This window comes from Hoplias malabaricus, chromosome 9 (genome assembly GCF_029633855.1).
Source record: "Hoplias malabaricus isolate fHopMal1 chromosome 9, fHopMal1.hap1, whole genome shotgun sequence".
NCBI lineage: Eukaryota > Metazoa > Chordata > Actinopteri > Characiformes > Erythrinidae > Hoplias > Hoplias malabaricus.
The window spans coordinates 17360960-17381376 of record NC_089808.1 but is presented as its reverse complement, the minus strand read 5'-3'; the positions used below and the strand labels follow the sequence as shown (position 1 = coordinate 17381376).

Genomic DNA, 20417 nt, shown 5'->3' with positions numbered 1-20417 from the left:
GTACACTGAAATACTTTAAGGATGCTGAACAATCAGATGCAGAACAATGGTTGAGTCATCAACCAAAGCAAGTTGAATTACACTCATGTTGCATAATTTTGGGACCACAAGGAGCTGCTATGAAGATTACTTGTATAAAGAGTTTGATATGGGAAAAAGTGTACCACATGTGACTTTGCTGGTGTCTGAGGATTGTGAGCAGAAACAAATAGGTGAAATGATGGCAGAAGCAGAAGAAGTTGTCTTTAAACCGTTAAAAGAGAATCTTTCCATCTGGAGGAGTGAAGATTAGGGGTCAGGATGACACACGAATCACTTTGCAATGAGAAGATGGATTCAAATTCTTTGAAAGAGTAGATGCTGCGATATGTTCCAAAATGTTTATGGTCACAACATAGCACTGACATTGGATTTGTGAAGTCAGCTCAACCAGTGAAAGTTGAACTCCGACCAGGAACAAAACCTCCATGGAAGCTTCAGTATCCTTTGAATGAAGAAGCAATCAAAGGGATCGAACCACAAATTGAAGGTCTTGTGAAAGCAGATGTTCTGAAGATAACACAGAATCCGCAGAGTAATACACCTTTGTTGCCTGTGAAGAAGCCAGATAACTCTTATCATTTAGTACATGATTTGAGAGCAGTAAATGAAGTAGTAGCAGACTTTCCAGCAGAAGTGCCAGATCCACATGTTTTGTTAGCCCAAATTCCTCTGAATGCAAAGTATTTCACATTATTAGATTTATGTGGAGCATTTTTTAGTGTTCCACTAATATAGAAAGTCAGGGTTTATTTGGGTTTACATACAAGGGGCAATTCTATGAGTATAAGAGATTACCACAGGGATATAAACATAGTCTTCACATTTTCAATAAAGTATTGAAAGATGATCTAGTTGGGGTAGATCAGAAGTTAAAAAGTACTGTCATTCAATAGATGGATGATATCCTTCTTAGTGCACCAGATGAGGAAACAGGTCATAAACTAAGTGTAAAAATGCACAAACTGTTGTCAAGTTTTTGTGTAGAGAAGTCATAAGCAGGTGGGGACTTCCAGATCGAATATCCTCATATAATGGGAAAGAGTTTGTGGATAAAACAGTGAAATTAATTTTGCAAAAATTGGGAATTAAACAGCGTCTGGGAGCTGTGTACCATCCGCAAAGTCAAGGGATTTGTGAAAAAATGAATGGTGTCTTGAAAAATCGGATTGTTAAAATCTGTCAGCATACGGGTTTAAATTGGATAGCAGCACTTCCATTAGCATTAATGGTGTGTCGCTCAAGTGAGCTGCGTGATTTACACATGACTCCTCATGAGTTGATGACAGGTAGACGAATGCCATGCCATGTTTGCGTACAAGTGGGAAAGGTCCAAGTTTAGCCCTTTTAGAAGATGACATGCGAGCATATATTTCATACTTAGCAAATTTACATAAAACAATATCCACATACGTTTCAGAAAAGCAAAGAAAAGAGGAGGAGCAGGAGAGGCTGGATTAGCAAAGGAAGAATACAGTGCAGCCTGGAGACAAGGTGTTTGTAAAGATATTTAGAAGAAAATGGTATAACGAACGCAGAGAAGGAACTTTTGAAGTTGTTCGCAGTACTGGAACGGCAGTTCAAGTTAAGGGGTCTCCAACGTGGTATCATTTATCTCACTGTGTTAAAGCACCAAGTGAAGAGAAGCCTTTCACAAAGGGAGGAGAGGTTGCAGGTTCAGGAGAACCAAATGAACATGAGGAAATAACATGCAAGAAACAAACCAGAGTAAATCTCCTGAAGAAGAGGTTGTCCCTGGCTTGGATGATGCTGATGACTCTGTGTATATTTCTGACAATGCCAGACATGACACAGCAGATTATAAACAAGACAAAAAGTTTGGAGAAATTGAATTTCAATATGTCCCAGAAACAGCAGGTCCCATTCCAGAAAGCAGTAATTCCATTTCAAAACAGTTCAGAGACGTGGATCAAGAAAAGAGTCCAAGACCAGTTCGAAAAAAGGTTAGACCTAAACGGTATGAGAACTAAAGAGAATGAAACTTTAGCGAATTTTACTTTTCCAGTGTCGAAAATTAGTGATGGGGGTAAATGGATCACATCTAACTACACTAGTGCCTTTGATAATTTCAACAACGTCATCACCTTTGAAGACGGTGATTAAAGTTAAATTAGGTAAAACAGTTCATCTTCCCTGTAAATGTGGAAGATTTAATATAGGGAGCAATAGTCCTCCTAAGTGGAAAAATAGTCATGGTGAAGAAGTGGTGTTAACAGGACATGAAGTTGATCATTTGCCTCGTGACCAGAGAAAGTATCTTTTGTTTAATGCCTTTAAGTGGTTCAAAGTTAGAGATGATTGTTCAATTCTTTTACATAATGTTACATGGGAAGATCAAGGGGAATACACTTGTACTTATTTGGAGCCAGAGCTTAAATTTGTGCCATTTCAAAATGTGTGGAGAGGGTACATAACTCATACAGTGATAGTGATGATAAAGGACCAGAGTTTTTACATCTACTAAAAGAATTCAGGACCAAACCACTATAGCAATGACTCTGAAGGTTACTAAAGAACAAATTAAGCCATTTACTTTAGCTCCAGAAGTAAGTAAAGGAAATAATGTAACAAATCAGATTACTACATTAGATATGCCATTAAAGGAGAGGAATATTACTACACTCCCAATGATAACTTCTGCTTCGGGTATATCTGAATCTATCACAACTGTTGAAAATGGAAAAATAACAAGATCACATAATGTTGTAATACTAACCCAGACTCCAGAAGTAATGTCCTTTCCATTGCAGAAGAAAGTAAACATAGCACAGGGTCCAGAGTTAAATATGGAGCATGAAGTGAATATTAGGCAAGTGACTTTAGAAGCTAGAAACCCAATGGAAGACATTGATTCAAATGGTTTAGTAACCACTCAGAAAATCACTTTAGAAGGGCAGAGAGAGTTTTTTGATTTTGACCTCTGAAGAAATTACTGACCATTACCATGCATTACAGAAAAGAGAAGCAAAATGGAAAGCATATGGATTTGATTCTTCAGTGTTACAAATCACAGACCTATGGGCAGCTAGAAATTTATGGTTTCAGCAAATAACCCATTCCGTAAGAAGGAGTACAAAGTTGACTGGTCCATGTGTGGTGAAAGTTCCAACACCAAGCACATGGCCATCAATTTTAGAGACAATACCAGAACCACTGCATGCTATGTGTCAATCTTATGCTTTATCATGGTTATTATATCAGCAAAACTCTGAAGAAGATAGAATAATGGCTTTATCAGTGCATTTGTTTAGACTATTAGACTGTTTAGTTAAATTGTACTTGGTTGATGAATAGCTGCCATATGTGAAGCTGCCATATGTGAATTTCCTTGATCAGCATGAAAATATACTGACAGCATGGCCTGATGCGATGGAAGTAAAATCTGTGGAGACTAAAGACTGTTTTTGTTCCAATGATACTCACAATGGACAGGGGATGTTTATAGGAATATCTGATTGTGCTCGTTATATGATGAATTTTAAAGAGCCTAAACCACATACACCAGATAGCAAATAGAGTAGAGCATTAATGGTGCAGTATGACATTTTGCCTGTAAATGTGACAATAGGAAATTTTAAGGATATTTGGTGGGTTTGTGGAGATAAAACATACATATTTCTACTAGATGGGTGGACAGGCTGTTGTTATATGGCAACATTAAAGCTAAAAGTATAAAAGTATTAATCTATTAGTATTACTATTATTAAAGTTGTATTTGATGTTTATTTGCATCTGTCATTTTTGCAAAAGATACTGGCTGTTGTTTCTTTCTTCCAGAAAGATAAAAGGGGGGAACATCACTGTAAGAAAGGATGGTTGTTCGAGATTCCTGAAGTGCTACAGGAATCCAAAAACTCAAAAGAGGACAATAAAACAGAAGGACTTTGAAACAGAATGGTGAAGACTTTCTGAAGCTCAATATGTCATCAACATCACATGAGAAGACAAAATTGCTGAAAAGACAATATTATGTCATATGTTGCTATTGAATTGTTTATTATTAGTAATCTTTGATATTGATAAATCATTATACGAGTGATATTAAAAATTGTAACAACTGCTTATTATGAAGACTTATAGACTGATGAAATGTAATCTGTGTAAGTGTATTGAAATCTCAGATGTTTTTGTTTTTATCGATGTTAGGGCCAAGGGGTGTGTCAGGTAGGGACAGGTCCATTGGAAGGTCAGATGGGTCGACCAGCCTGAATTTGGATATTGGTTTGATTTTATTTTTATACACATTTACTTAAGTCAACTCCCTACACATATAGAGTAAATTTAATTGGACTGGAGTACAGTTTGTGATCGCCTAGGCAGAAGGATTGTGGGGGAATTTTTCCTGTCTAAAATGTTTGAAGGATTTTCAAGAAAGATAGCTGCCTGGCAGGTTTTTTCGCCCTCACACTCCATGAAATTGTGTTACATCATAATGCAAGTGATGTTAAAATTGTGTGTAGGAAGGTATCACTTATTTGTTATGACATTAACATGTATGGGTTGCTTAAAATTTACGAGACTTTAACAGTCTTAAAGGGAGGACATTATGAGGTATATTTAATCATAAGGCCTTAAGCACAGTATTAAGTAATGTTCACTGTTTTATATGTTCAGCCATATGCTCTGTGTCTGTGTTCCACAGAGAGAAATGTTTAGGATAAGCTGTCAGTGAGGGTAAGAGACTATAAATTTTACCCCTCCCTTAGTCCCTTAGAACATGCAAATGTTAACCAACCTCTATGTTTACCATATTTGGAAAGGAGCAAGAACCATATAGATCAGGGTCCTAGCCAAGAGCACTGAATTGAACACTCCTCTCACGGGATCCTTAAGAACCCGTAAGACACTGTTTTGGTAAATAAAGATGTATTTACACCTTTAACCGTGTCTGCGGAGATTCTTTTCCATCACCTGTCTTCACAACACAGCAAAGTTAACAACACAATGAAGCATGACAAAGCTACGGTTCATTTAGTCAGTTTTACATTTCAAAGAAGCTCTGGTTTATTGGCACCATGTAGCGCATGAGTTACGAGTAATGAATTATTACAGCAGATGCTGAGAGCTGATTTCCTGAACAATAGGGCTGGCCCCAAATATTCATATATTCAGATATTTGTATATTTGATATGTATTCGGTTTCTAATTTTGAGATTCTGATACTCTTGTTTGTGATTATAGATAAAGGCAATGCTCCACCACATTCAGACTCCAGCAGTAAAAACAGTGCTCTCCACACTCCACCCATATTCAGGCTCATCAACATAAAAGTATTTGTGCAAATGAAGCCTAAAACTCCCTATAAAACAGCCTAACATGCTAAAAAAAACACACACTTACAACAAAGCAAGGCCACGCCACAAATTCATTTTGTTAGCTTTGTGCCTGAGCACCTTTTTTCTCCCTCAAATTATATTCTACCGATGAGGTGCAGCAGAAGTTTTTCATAAGAATAACTGGCTAAGACTTAGTATGCCATACCAGCAGGAGTAGAAGATTTGGAGCAGAGTGAATTATGCTGTACAAGCCTACAAACCCTGGCAAAAATTATGGAATCACCAGTCTCTGAGGATGTTCCTTCAGTTGTTTAATTTTGTAGAAAAAAAGCAGATCACATACATGACAAAAAACTAAAGGCATTTCAAATGGCAAATTTCTGGCTTTAAGAATCACTAAAAGAATTCAAGTAATATAATTGTGGTAGACAGTAACAGTTAGATTTTTAGAACAAGCACAGGGAGTGAATTATGGAATCACTCAATTCTGAGGAAAAAATTATGGAATCATAACAAAATAACACTCCAACACATCACTAGTACTTTGTTGCATCACCTCTGGCTTTTACTAACCTGATTCCAAAAAAGTTGGGACACTAAACAAATTGTGAATAAAAACTGAATGCAATGATGTGGAGATGGCAAATGTCAATATTTTATTCATAATAGAACATAGATGACAGATCAAAAGTTTAATGTGAGTAAATGTAACATTTTAACGGAAAAATATGTTGATTCAAAATTTCACAGTGTCAACAAATCCCCAAAAAGTTGGGACAAGTAGCAATAAGTGGCTGGAAAAAGGAAATTGAGCATATAACGAACATCTGGAAGACCAATTAACACTAATTAGGTCAATTGACAACATGATTGGGTATAAAAAGAGCTTCTCAGAGTGTCAGTGTCTCTCTGAAGCCAAGATGGTAAGAGGATCACCAATTCCACCATTGTTGTGCAGAAAGATAGTGCAGCAATACCAGAATGGTGTGACCCAGCATAAAATAGCAAAGACTTTTAAGTTATCATCATCAACCGTGTATAACATCATCAAAAGATTCAGAGAATCTGGAACAATTGCTGTGCATAAGGGTCAAGGCAGTAAAACTCTACTGGATGCTCATGATCTCCGGGCCCTTAAACGTCATTGCACCTAAAACAGGAATGCCACTGTCAAGGAAATAACAGAATGGGCTCAGGAATACTTCCAGAAAGCATTGTAAGTGAACACAATCCACCGTGCCATCCGCCGTTTCAAGATGAAACTCTACAGTGCAAAGAGGAATCCATTTCTAAGCAAGCTCCACAAGCTCAGATGTTTGCACTGGGCCAGGGGTCTTTTAAAATGGAGTGTGGCAAAATTATGTCATCTCTTTCAGGGAAGACCCTGCATTTTTCAACAAGATAATGCCAGACCACATTCTGCAGCAATCACAATATCATGGCTATGTAGGAGAAGGATCCAGGTACTGAAATGGCTAGCCTGCAGTCCAGATCTTTCACCTATAGAGAACATTTGGTGCATCATAAAGAGAAAGGTGCCACAAAGAAGGCCCAAGACGATTGAACAGAAGATTTGTGTTCTATTCTGAATAAAATATTAGATGTTGGCACCTCCACATCATTGTATTCAATTTTTATTCACAATTTGTTTAGTGTCCCAACTTTTTTGGAATCCGTTTTGTATAACTTCTTGCAGTCTCTGAGGCATTGACTTAATGAGTGACAAACAGTATTCTTCATCAATCTGGCTCCAGCTTTCTCTGATTGCTGTTGCCAGATCAGCTTTGCAGGCTGGAGCCTTGTCATGGACCATTTTCTTTAACTTCCACCACAGATTTTCAATTGGATTGAGACCCAGAATGTTTGCAGACTATGACATTGTACATTGACATATATGACATTTTCACAGATTTTGCTCTATAGCAAGATGCATCTTGAAAAATGATTTCATCATCCCCAAACATCTTTTCGAAAGATGGGATAAGAAAAGTGTCCAAAAGGTCAATGTAAACCTGTGCATTTACTGCAGATGAAATGACAGCCCCAGTGCTTTTACCTGACATGCAGCCCCATATCATCAATGACTGTGAAAATCTGAATGTTTTCTTCAGACAGTTTGGAACGGCACCAAACAAAAGTTCCAGCATCATCACTTTGCCCAATGCAGATTCGAGATTCATCACTGAATATGACTTTCATTCAGTCATCCACAGTCCATGATTGCCTTTCCTTGCCCATTGTAACCTTGTTTTTTTCTGTTTAGGTGTAAGTGATGGCTTTCTTTTAGCTTTTCTCTATGTAAATCCCATTTCCTTTAGGCGGTTTCTTACAGTTCGGTCACAGACATTGACTCCAGTTTCCTCCCATTTGTTCCTCATTTGTTTTGTTGTACATTTTCTGTTTTCAAGGCATATTGCTTTAAGTTTTCTGTTTTGACGCTTTCATGTCTTCCATGGTCTACCAGCATGCTTGCCTTTAACCACCTTCCCATGTTGTTTGTACTTGGTCCAGGTTTTAGACATAGCTGACTGTGAACAACCAGCATCTTGTGCAACACTGCGTGATGATTTACCCTCTTTAAGGAGTTTGATAATCATCTCCTTTGTTTCAATTGCCATCTCTGGTGTTGGAGCCATGATTCATGTCAGTCCACTTGTTGCAACAGCTCTCCAAGGTGTGATCACTCCTTTTTACCTGCATACTAACAAGCAGCTTTAATCTGATGCAGGTGTTAGTGTTTGTAATGAAAATTTACAGAGTGATTCCATAATTTTTCCTCAGAATTGAGTGATTCTATAATTTATTCCCTGTGCTTGTTCTAAAAATCTAACTGTTCCTGGCTACCACAATTATTTTTCTTGATTTCTTTTAGTGATTCTTAAAGCCAGAATGTTGCCATTTGAAATGCCTTTAGTTTTTTGTCATATCTGTGATCTGCTTTTTTTCTACAAAATAAAACAACTGAAGGCACATCCTCAGAGACTGGTGATTCCATAATTTTGCCAGGGTTTGTAGGCTTAATTTAGCTTACTGGTTAGCTTCCTTTTCTCTGAGGGGAATGGAGCAGATTTTCCCCTCCCCCTTCAAGGCATCAAGTCAAACATTTTCAGAAAACTAAATGCTAATAATTAACATCATGTACCAGCTTTAACCACAAGACAGCAGTCCAACTCAATAGAATGTCACTGCAGAGGAGACTGCATGGATCATCCAGCCACGTGAAAAAAATTGTTCACCTGGAAAGGCTATACCATGGATCATTAATCTTATCCAAAAAAATTGGCCTCTAAATTGATATACAGGGATGAAATGTAATGAAAACCTGCAATCACACAGGCCCTTTGTGGATATCATTGGTGGCCTCTGGGCTACATGAAGGATTTGAGCCATTACATTCTGCCTTAAACAACTGAATAGCTGAAAAAACAAGCTTAATGTAATTTTCATACTTTACCTCTTACTGTCACTTAAAAAGCTAATAATTTCTTCCAGGAAATATATATATATATACCCAGCTAGCAAAATTGTATCGGTCAACACTCGGGTCGAATCACTCACGTCGGAACAAAAACACTCGGCCCGATGCCGGCACGCAGAGTCGGCATTATCTCAGCCGTGATGTACAGCCGTAGAGTGGGCCGATAGTTCTGGTCTGAGTCTTGAGTCTGAGTGTTGGCTCAAATGACTCGGCCCTAGTCCAGCAAGCCATAACTAAATCACGGTAACCGGGTCACGGCCGAGTTTGAGGCAGAAGCACGCCATTAGTGCCAGACTCGGCCCAGATCTGGCTCATTATCGGTTGTAATAGTTTATTTCTATACACCACCCCCCCAACACACACACACAACCCACCCCCCTCCCTTCCCTCAGAAAAGGGTACAGTCAAGTTCATGGTGAAATTACTGCTTTATTAAATAACTTACACTTTAAAAAATGTACATTATTGGTCACTAAAGGTACAAGTGTTTAAAAGTCCAGTTTGTTCTTTAAAGGTACATTGCATTTTCTTCTCCAGAGGGAGAGATACATGTTTGTAGTATTTCATTATAGAAATGTCATATAACAAAAAACATAATAAAAGTCCTGAAGATGAAAAGTATGAAATCAACACATTTTAAAATCTACAATTATAATATAAATATGTTCCCTACTTAAATCTACAAATATGTACAATTGAGGGTACCACCACAATGGCAACATATCTGATAATGTAATATTAGTAAGTGTGCTTTTCATACAACCTTAAAACAATGTAAACATACAGCAATTGCAATGTATACAAACAGTACATAAAAATCTATAAATAGAAAATACATTTGTAACTGGCATTAAACTTTGAAATTGGCAGTGTCATGATTTCCTAAACCCAATGAACATTCAAATACTGTTTTTCAAAGAAACAACTGGTTTTACACCCTAAGAACTGCCATTTACATTCAGACTTTTCTTTAAAAATATATAATTTATGTATCAGTATTCTTCCTATCTCCGACCGTCCCGATTCTGGCCACTACCGTATAGGGTGCAATTCCACTCTCTCTCTCCGCCAATCCCATTGGATAAAACAATAAAACGTAAGTTCACGTCTTAGTAGGGCGTTTAACCATCAGTCTTGCAAAAAATCACATATCTAAATAATATTTAAGTATCTCTAACAGTGTTGTAATTCTGTGTGTGCAAAACTGCATGTGGAACACAACACATTTCCATTTCGCAACAGATATTTCCCTCAGTGTAAAAGTTAGCTTACCGGTTAGCTTCCTTTTCTCTGAGGGGAAAATCTACCGCCATTGTAATCCTTACATGTAGAGTATGGATACTAACTCAGGACAAATGTTATCTCATTGTGAACCTCTCAAAACCACTGATTGTGGTAGCAACTGTCTTGTTTCACTGTCACAAGCAGGGGAGGTTGTTAGGAGTTAGGGGGCACCAATAATCTTAGCCGTATTGGTGTCACGCCCTCGTCTCGTCTGTTTTCCTGATCTCAGCACATGGCTTTGTTTTGTTGTCGTTCACGCCCCGCCTTCTTGTTCGTCACTCTCGTTATCCGTTTCAGGTGTTTCTCGTTTGTTGGTGTATTTAAGTCCCCACCATCTACAGTTTACAAGCCTCTGCTGTGTAGTCACACTTTGTCAATACCTCACTGCCCTCAACAATGATGGAAATATCAGCTGTATCCTCATCTCTGGCAGCCTGGACAACAAAAATCTTCAGGACGTGCAGTGTAGTGAAAGAACGCTCAAGTGTAGTCACCTCAGTTGTACTCCTTGTTTAATTCCAGCTCTATAATTATACATACTGAGATTATGTACATGTTCTGTTTACTTCAATATATTTTCTTTAAAAATATTTAACGAAAAACTTTAAACTGTTTATTCATGCAAATTCATTAACTACAGAACTTCAAATGTAAAAGATTATCAGGTTATAGTACAAACGGTTATACAAATGATTATGCTACAACTGATGCTAAAGGTCTCATCTAAATAACTTAAATTAACCTCCTATCTGCTTTTCTCCCTGCCCACCTGCATTTCTCACTGCCCCACTAATTTTCTTACTGCAGTCAATCTTTACATAATTACATAAAGAAAACAAGGAAAAAAGAGCTAGCTAGAGTTAAACAGGTTAGCTAAAGTTTGTCATTTGAAAAAAAAAAAGGTTCAATATTACGTATGTAACATATATCAGTTGATAGAATAACGTACACAACATTAACGATGTTAACTACATTTGGGCGATATCAAAATATTTCCGTATCCAAAAATATAAGGTTAAATTGAAATATTTACGGGATGAAGCTGTTCCCTGAGGCCGGTGAGAGCTGCGGTTACAGAAAAGAGCGCGAATCTTCATCATCGTCGTCTTCTGTTTTTACAGCGGTTCACTTCTGCCACCTTCCGTTTTCTCATTCAGAGTTAATTCATTTTAAAGCTGTCGTTCCAGTCCAGTCATCTTCAAAAACTTAAATAGCAATTTCGTCCCTTCAGTACGGCACTGTCTCCTTATTAACCCTATTTATCATAATCATTTCTGTCGTTCGTGTCCCAGTCATTACATCAATATTCTAAAATATTACAGAGCTTACCTACAACTGTGTGGCATTTAACAAGTTAAAATAATGATTCTATTTATTTAACATTTATTACATCATGTTCCAGACAGTTACTAGAATTTTCTTTTATTTTTAGATGTGGGCCAAATACGATTAATATGCAGTATTTAATAAAATGCTCAGTGTAGTGTGCTAACTGCAATGGCAATCGCCTCGCCAGCCGACAGAGCCAACGTGCAGCCGGAATTTGGGCCAGATCCAGCGTGCCGCATTCACGCCGAGCCTCAGCCAGCTGACTTTGCCAACATGCAGCCGGAACTGGGCCAGATACAGGGTACCGTATGCACGCCGAGACGGCAGGCGGCCGACAGTACCAAGCCTGAGCCAGAATCGGTCCAGATTGCCAGATTGCTATATATATATATATATATATATATATATATATATACCATATATATATGGTACACTTTGGTTCGCCTCGGTAAAATAAAAAGAATAATGATGAAAGAAATTAGTTTTTAATAGCTAATATTGTACAAGTGATGCTAGAAATATTTTTTTGTTTTGATGTGTTATATAGTCTGATAAGTGGTGTGGGAAAGGAATTAAGAGATAACACACTTTAAACCTTTTTTTCCAATGTAACACTTCAGGGCTTCTGAAGTGATCCAATATATGATCAAATAAAGACAGTTTTAAATAGCACGTATATATTTACATAGGAATGAAGTTTTAATATTTGTTAAAGCAGCGTTTCTCTGGTTCTGGAGGCACCCTGTCTTGCATATTTATTGCTTTCCCTCCTCCCAGAACACCTGATTCAACTAATCTATTAATAAACCAAGCTTCAGAACTGTAGTAAGTCTGTTAAAGAAGGGAAACCACTAAAATATGCAGGGCAATGTGCCTTCAGGGTTGAGGAAAACAGTTTTAGAATCACATTTCAGAATTGTGGGAGCAGCCAAATATAATTTGTGTTGGACACATCTATTTCAACAACTACCATGTTTTAACCTTTCTGATGAACCACAATATTAATAATATTATAAATATATTGTATATAGCATATTTGCCCAGATGTCAGGAAATTATAGATATTTTGGGTTTTCCCCTCTTATTCTGAATCTCTTTTACTTTTAAAATTGGTTTACCATAAAAATGAAAACAGCTTTATGTATCAACTTATACAATTGTTTTTTAAAGACAGTCATTGTATAGTGCATAAGAAATTAAGAAATAAATTATACAGTCAAACATATATGATTGTGTCCATTTTCCAGGCATGATTAACATTTCACAACAATCAAATAATTGGATAATTTGCTTCTATGTATATTTTCTATATTGTTTAGCTGTAATTTTTAAGCTGCTTTAAAATCCTTTGTCCAGGCAACATTATCCTTTTTTATTTTTTATTTTTTTGTTTTTAAAGAAAAGTATTAACAAAAGTTATAATCATTTGTAAATATACATAATATTTGAAATTGTTTGAACAACAATATTTTTGAAAATATTTATTGGTTTAATTATATTTACAAATTAAAATAAAACAAAATATATTTCTTGTAAACCCAAGAATACCAGTGTTTTACCAAAATAAACTTAAACCAGTGAATTAAAATTGTCCTTAATAAAAGTTTAGCACTATTTCTTTGTTGACTTTTTTGTTCCTTCTTTGGCTCTTTTCTCTTCGCTCACCTTTTTCTCACTTGCTTTTTTACCCTTCCCTTCTTCTTTTTCTTCTTTCTCTTTTTTTTCTCCTTTCTTCTTTCCTGTTTCTCCCTTCTCCTCTCCTTTACTTTCATTTGCACTCTTTCCCTCCTTTTTTCCTTCTTTATCTTTCTTCTTCTCTCCTTTCTCTTTATCCACTTTTCCAGAGATGGTAGACACTTCCTCTTTCTTTTCATCAGGTTTTACAGCTGGAGGGAGATAAAAAATATGACAACACTATGAGCAGTTTTATTTTCCAGGTATGTGCCATTAAATTAGATCAAAATAGATTAAAATAGAATCCCCATATCTTGGAGGTCAGGGTCAGTGCTAAAATTGCTGCGCTTTTGGAGCCAGAGTAAAATTTTCTTTATTATGTTTGCTTTTATATAAACATTAAACAAATAATATTGAAAAATCAAAATCTTTAAAATTTTACAGTTTCTTCTCAATTGCCAAGACACATTTCCTGAAACCATGCATCTATTTTTCCACACTGTAAAGACAACCCAATTCACACACTAAATTCAAAAAACCTCTTACTCTTCCTGCAAAACCAAATAATTGCCTCAAAACAAGTCCAAGTGGTGCTCAAAACCTAACAATGATGTCAAATCAGGCCTCAATCAAAAAAAAAAAAAAGCACTGAATAGTCATTACACACAACACCGAAACAAGGAAAACACAATGATCAGATCGTGAAGCTGTAGAATAAATCTTTATTGTCCACAAAGGAAAATGCAGTTTCAAAACAAAATTCTTGTTTATCAAAAATTAGTAATTATGTATTGTGTAAAAAAAAAATATATATATATATATATATACACAAAGAAATACATTAACAGAAGTGCATATAGTATCTACTCTTCTGCAGCATTATGTCAATGTGCTGAGTCAGGCCACAGAACTTCATCTACATCACAGGCCACATTCACCCTGGCCAGGCAGTATGGGAAATAACTCCTAGTATGTCAGATCCATGCTTGGCATGCATCCACCTCTATGTCATTACAGGCCAGTTCCATGGCCTGCAAGAGATTTTCCCTGCTTTAAGGTTGCCGGTCATAAACTTTCCAACACCACGAAGAGAAGAGCTCCTCTGTTGGGTTGAGGAAAGGGGAGTATACACTTAGGAAATCTTGGTTGATATTGAACCACTGTCTGACCTGGACGGCAAGGTGAAAACTCACATTGTCTGACATGACATGGACAGAATGTCCTGTCTGTTCATGTTCCTGCTGCTCACGCCCTATGACAATATCTTGAAGATCACTCATAAAAGCCAAGAGATATTGAGTGTTGTATGGCCCCAACGTGGCATGATGGTGGAGAACCCCATGATAGCTGATGGAAGCACATAACATGACATTGCCACCACACTGGCCAGGGACTGCAACAATGGCTCACTGGCCAATCACGTTCCTGCTTCTACTACTCCTTTTGGCGAGATTGAACCCAGCCATATTCATGTACACAGTCTGAGGAATCCAGTTGAAACATTCTCTGCTGTATTTCACACAGTGTGATTACACTTGTCTTTGAGGGACCATGTCAACAATGAGGGTCTCTTGGTGTGGGTTCAACATAGACGCCCTCCCCCTGATGTGGCAGTCTTGCGATTCTACAAAAGAACATGCTGTTACAAAATATTACATTCAGCACTAAGCCTACAAATGTTTTAGGAAATTCATGCAATGAAACACCTTTTTACAGATCTGTATTGAGTCATACTGTAAACATATACGAAATGAATAAAGCAATTACCTGTTCTCCTCTCTGAATGTTTGGACTATGGTGGACATAGTGAATCTACTCAGTTTGGGCTGAACTCAAAGTCCTGTTTCCCTCAGTCAGAATGTGGTCAATGATGGTTGCCTTGCGCCCAATGATTCCATGTAGGCTCTTGTCCCACTGCGACCCACCGTGACCCTGAGCTGGATAAGTGTTACAGATAATGAATGAATGAATGAATGAATGTGTGTGTCACCCTGTAAGGCACTGGTGCCACCTCCAGGGTGTGTTCCTGCCTTGCACCAGTTATTCTGGGTGGGCTCTGGACCCACCACAATCCTGAACTGGATAAGCGGTTACAGACAGTGAGTAAATTAATGAATTAATAAATAATTTAACATATTTTTCAGAATAATATTTCAATAAGAAGGCAGCACAGAGGCGCAGCAGGTAGTGTCGCAGTCACACAGCTCCAGGGACCTAGAGGTTGTGGGTTCAACTTCGGGGGACGGTCTGTGAGGAGTTTTGTGTGTTCTACCTGTGTCTGCATGGGTTTCCTCCCATGGTCCAAAAACACACATTGGTAGGTGGATTGGCGACTCAGAAGTGTCCGGAGGTGAGTGAATGTGTGAGTGTGTGTGTTGCCCTCAGAAGGACTGGCGCCCCCTCCATGGTGTGATCCTGCCTTGTGCCCTGTGATTTCAGGTAGGCTCAGGATTCCCTGTGACCTTGACCTGGACAAGCGTTTACAGACCATGAATGAATGAATGAATTTCGCATGCCACTTGCCACTGCTGACATAGAGACATAAAAAAGGCAGTAAGAAGCAGTTCTCCTGGGAAAATGTAATGTGGACAGATTAGACCTAAGTAGAGCTTATTGTTAAAGCACATTGTTGTACCATTTGCAGAAAATGAAATGAGTCTGTACGGTAAATTGTGTGAATTAAGGTGAAGACTATAAAAATATTTTTTCAACAGGATAATGACCAAAGCATACTTCAACAACTACTTGTGAGTGGTTTAAGACAAAGTACTGGAGAGATGTAAAGCTCAGAACTGGTCCAGATGTAAATCCCATACAAATCGTGAGAGTGAGTGATGGTCTGGATCATGGTTGAGTTCATAGTTGTTCACAACTCAATTTTGTTTTTTCTACCTGTAGATGTATATTAGAAAATTTCTTAAAAGACCAGTCAGGCGAGATGATTTTTTACAGTTTAATGAAAACATTCAAAATAGTTTTAATTTTGCTTTCGAAAAAAATTATAATAATAAAATAAAATTGATTAACCCTTTATAACCTGACACAATAATAATACAATTTCTGAAAATCACAGATTATGTGGCCCTTTCGCAAAAAATCCTAAATCCTAAATCCTAAAATGTAAATTTTTACATTTTGGATCATATAAATTTTGAATGCATCATATTTAGGCATTTACCAATATATTTTTTCTTTAATTGGTCTTTCATTTAGTTCACTCCATCAGTTAAAACTGTTTTTTAGACTGTTTTACAATTTTTTCTTAATTTTGATTGATTTCAATAAAACAGTGAATAACAAATGATTGTCTATGTTCTTCAGAACTTATCAGGAAAACATAAAATTGCGCCGATGAATTGCGCTCCAAAAGGTCTGTGACCTATGAGTACTCTGTTCTTCATTCTGGCCTTTTTACATTTTATATACTGGTGATAATAAAAACACCAAAACCACAAAGGCTCTTTTTGTTTATCTGCACAACCATGTTTCCATATTTAGACTAACTACAGTTGTTTCTGTTACTGTCTAACCTGGCTTGATAATTATTAGATAATTCAACAGACCTCCCACACTCACCTGTATCATCATCTTCTTCTTCTGAATCTGTCTCACAAAATCTATGTCGACAACTGAGCCAACACATTTTACACACAATGGCTTTTGAAAAACTAAAAATACATTTTTGTTTCATAAAAAGACTTTGTAAAATTGTCTAAATGTGTTTTGCTGCTGTAAAGAACAGATTGAATTTTCCGAATATTTATTAACATTAATTAGCATTTGACAGGTAGAATACACTACATCTAAGTAATGGAACAAAAATGCTTAGTTTTACTACAAGTAACATCATACAATCATACTGAATTGCTTCAGTTTAGCAAAAAAAAAAAAAATTCAGATTCAGATTTTTTTCCTGTGTTTCCATGATGATAGCAACAATTTTGTAATGGTTTGGTAAATGCATGGAAATTCCACGTCATTCACAGGTAAGTAGAGATCTCAGAACACTTGCTCCAAAAAAACTGAAGTTTGTTTTTGGTATTTCTTTTCATTAGATGATTAAATAGTCACCTCCATAGATCATGTATCATATCTGATGTTTGGATTTAAAGGTTTAAAAAAAGATTTGTAATATATACATATATGAAAGTAAATAATACAATTTAACTGAGAAACTATTTTTGCTGTCAAATTCTGACATCCAGGTTATTAAACAGAACTACAACTATAGAACAAATGCACATTCATTGTACCAGTCAATATTCTCAGTATTTGTGCGTATGTGGGACCTGCTATTGTACGTAATATTGTGGCTTTGCTTTATCTGTACCTCGTCAAAGAAATTTGCTGCTATGTGGCAGTAATCCCTAGACCCCTGTTAAAGCATAGCCCCCTAATCTTTAGTCTCTAGTCTCTAGACGGCCCTGTTCTGCATCTTAGTGTTTTCTTTTAAAATCAACTAACATTTGTACTTTCCTTTTTGTCTGTCTTCATTGTTGTCTGAATAAGGCTTATAGTAGTGTGCATTGAGTGCAGTGAGTCACAAAAAATAAAAGCCGACAAAAATAAAATTATCCAGCTGCAGTCCTGCAGTGAACCCAAAGTTGGCCCATAGCTTTCGCTGTCAAATGCCATTAGCCTCAGGCTAATTTTTTTTAAAACCATCCTATGTCAAAATTCACAGAGAGAACAGGATGGCTACTGAAGTACAAAAAATGCAAGTACAACTATTAAATCAAGAAGGAGTGGGGTGGGACACTTCACATTTGTGCTGAGGGTGGGGAAATTTACACATGCAAATTGTAAAAAACAGCATTTCTATATTTTTATCCTTTTTATTTGTGCACTTTTGGAATTGTGTCGCAATGATTTCTCACTTCATAAGAGAGGGAGAGAGAGAGAAAAACACAGAGAGAGAGAGAGAGAGACAGAGAGAGAGAGAGAGAATTAGGTTAGCAGAAAAGGCAACAACAGGAAAATTATTTTTTTATTGAATGTAAAATAAAAAAGGCAAGAAATTATTTATAAAGAAGTAACAAACATCCATATAAAAAGTGGTAACACTTTATTTTCCTTTATTTTATGTGTAAAATATTATTTATTTATATAATTCCTTTATAAGATACTTTAAATAGTTATTATCTAATGTTCTATACATATTAATGCAGTGCAATATACAGGGTGGGCATATGGATACACCTTAATAAAATGAAAATGGTTGGTGATACTAACTTCCTGTTTGTGGCACATTAGTATATGGGAGAGTGGAAACTTTTCAAGACGGGTGATGACCATGGCAGCCATTTTGGATCCAACTTTTGTTTTTTCAATGGGAAGAAGGTCATGTGACACATTAGACTTGTTGGGTATTTCATAAGAAAAACAATGGTGTGCTTGGTATTGACATAACTTTATTCATTCATGAGGTATTTACAAGTTTCTGATTACTTTTAAAATGTGTTCAAAGTGCTGTCTATTGTGTTGGATTGTCAATGCAACCCTCTTCTCCTACTCTTCACACACTGATAGGAACACCGCAGGAGAAATGCTAGCACAGGCTTCCAGTATTCGTAGTTTCAGGTGCTGCACACCTCATATATTCACAGCATAGACAATTGCCTTCAGATGACCCCAAGGATAAAAGTCTAGGGGTGTCAGATCGGCAGACCATGGGGGCCATTCAACTGGCCCACAATGACCAATCCACTTTCCAAGAAACTGTTCATCTAGGAATGCTTGGACCTGACACCCATAATGTGGTGGTGCACCATCTTGCTGGAAAAACTCAGGGAACGTGCCACCTTCAGTGCATAAAGAGGGAAACACATCATCATGTAGCAATTTCCCATATCCAGTGGCCTTGAGGTTTTCATTGATGAAGGATGGCCCCAATATCTTTGTAGCCCATATACCACACCATACCATCAAGATGTGCAGCACCTGAAACTACGGATACTGTAAGCCTGTGCTAGCGTTTCTTCTGCGGTGGCAACAGGGCGAGCAAAGAAGCCCAGACGTCTCTGTCCCTCGCAACATCCACCAATTCTTCCTGGGGGTTCCCAAGACGTTCCCAGGTCAGCCGGGAAATATAATCCCTCCAGCGTGTCCTGGGTCTACCCTGGGGCCTCCTTCCAGTTGGACGTGCCTGGTATACCTCCAGTGGGAGGCGTCCAGGAGGCATCCTGATCAGATGCCAGAACCACCTCAACTGACTCCTCTCAACGTGAAGGAGCAGCGACTCTACTCCGAGCTAGTCACTGAGCTCCTCACCCGATCACAGAGAGTATGCCCAGCAACCCGTCAGAGAAAGCTCATTCTGGCCGCTTGTAACCGCGATCTCGTACTTTCGGTCATTACCCAGAGCTCATGACTATAGGTGAGAGTGGGGATGTAGACTGACCGGTAAATTGAGAGCTTTGCTTTATGGCTCAGCTCTCTCTTCACCACAATGGTGTGATACAGTGACCGCATCACTGCAGATGCTGCACCTATCCTATGGTCAATCTCATTATCTCTCTTCCCATCACTTGTGAGCAAGAACCGAAGATACTTGAACTCCTTCATTTGGGGCAGGTTCTCACCCCTTACCTGAAGGGAGCATGCCATCTGTTTCCGGGAGATTACCATGGCCTCAGACTAGAAGGTGCTGATACGCATACCAACTGCTTCACACTCGTCTGCAAACTGCTCAAGTGAACACTGAAGGCCTACGTGCGAAGAAGCCAGAAGAACACCATCATCTGAAGAAAGCAGAGATGCCACCTCCTGAGCTCCTCGAAGGAAGCCCTCCTGTCCCAGGCTACACCTCGCCACCCTGTCCATAAATATCAGGAACAGGAGTGGAGATAATGCACAGCCCTGACGGAGTCCAATGCCCACACTGAACAAGCTTGACTTACTACCAAGGATGCAAACACAACTCGAACTCTTACAGTACAAAGACCGTACGGCTCGCTGGATCGACCCTGGCACCCCATACTCCCGGAGCACATCCCACAGAATTTCTCGGGTAACACGGTTATATGCCTAATCCAAATCCACAAAGCATGTGTAAATTCCCATGCCCCCTCAATTATCTGTGAAAAAATGTACAGCTTTCATTAGTTATAAAAGGTGAAAAATTTACACATTTGTTATGGCCTTGCAAATTACTTAATATTTTTACAATTATTGTAGGTTGTTCTTTATTACCTACTTCCCCAACATTCATAAGTGCTTACTTCCAGAAACTGTGTGTAAATGAGAATGAGAATGTTCTGTTTTAGTTTTGCAACTACAATAAATGAGTCTTTTAATCAAATAACCACTGACATTTT

General features: G+C 37.7%; 1 protein-coding gene across 1 annotated transcript in view; it reads right to left on the bottom strand.

Annotated features, from left to right (window-relative positions):
• Positions 1-13038: 13038 nt before the first annotated feature.
• The window catches only part of tmie (transmembrane inner ear), a 28183-nt gene continuing 20804 nt past the window's right edge, over positions 13039-20417 (bottom strand). The window contains exon 4 of the mRNA XM_066680231.1: positions 13039-13313. Coding sequence (XP_066536328.1) covers positions 13039-13313 — 275 coding nt within the window. The remainder of the gene's footprint in view (positions 13314-20417) is intronic.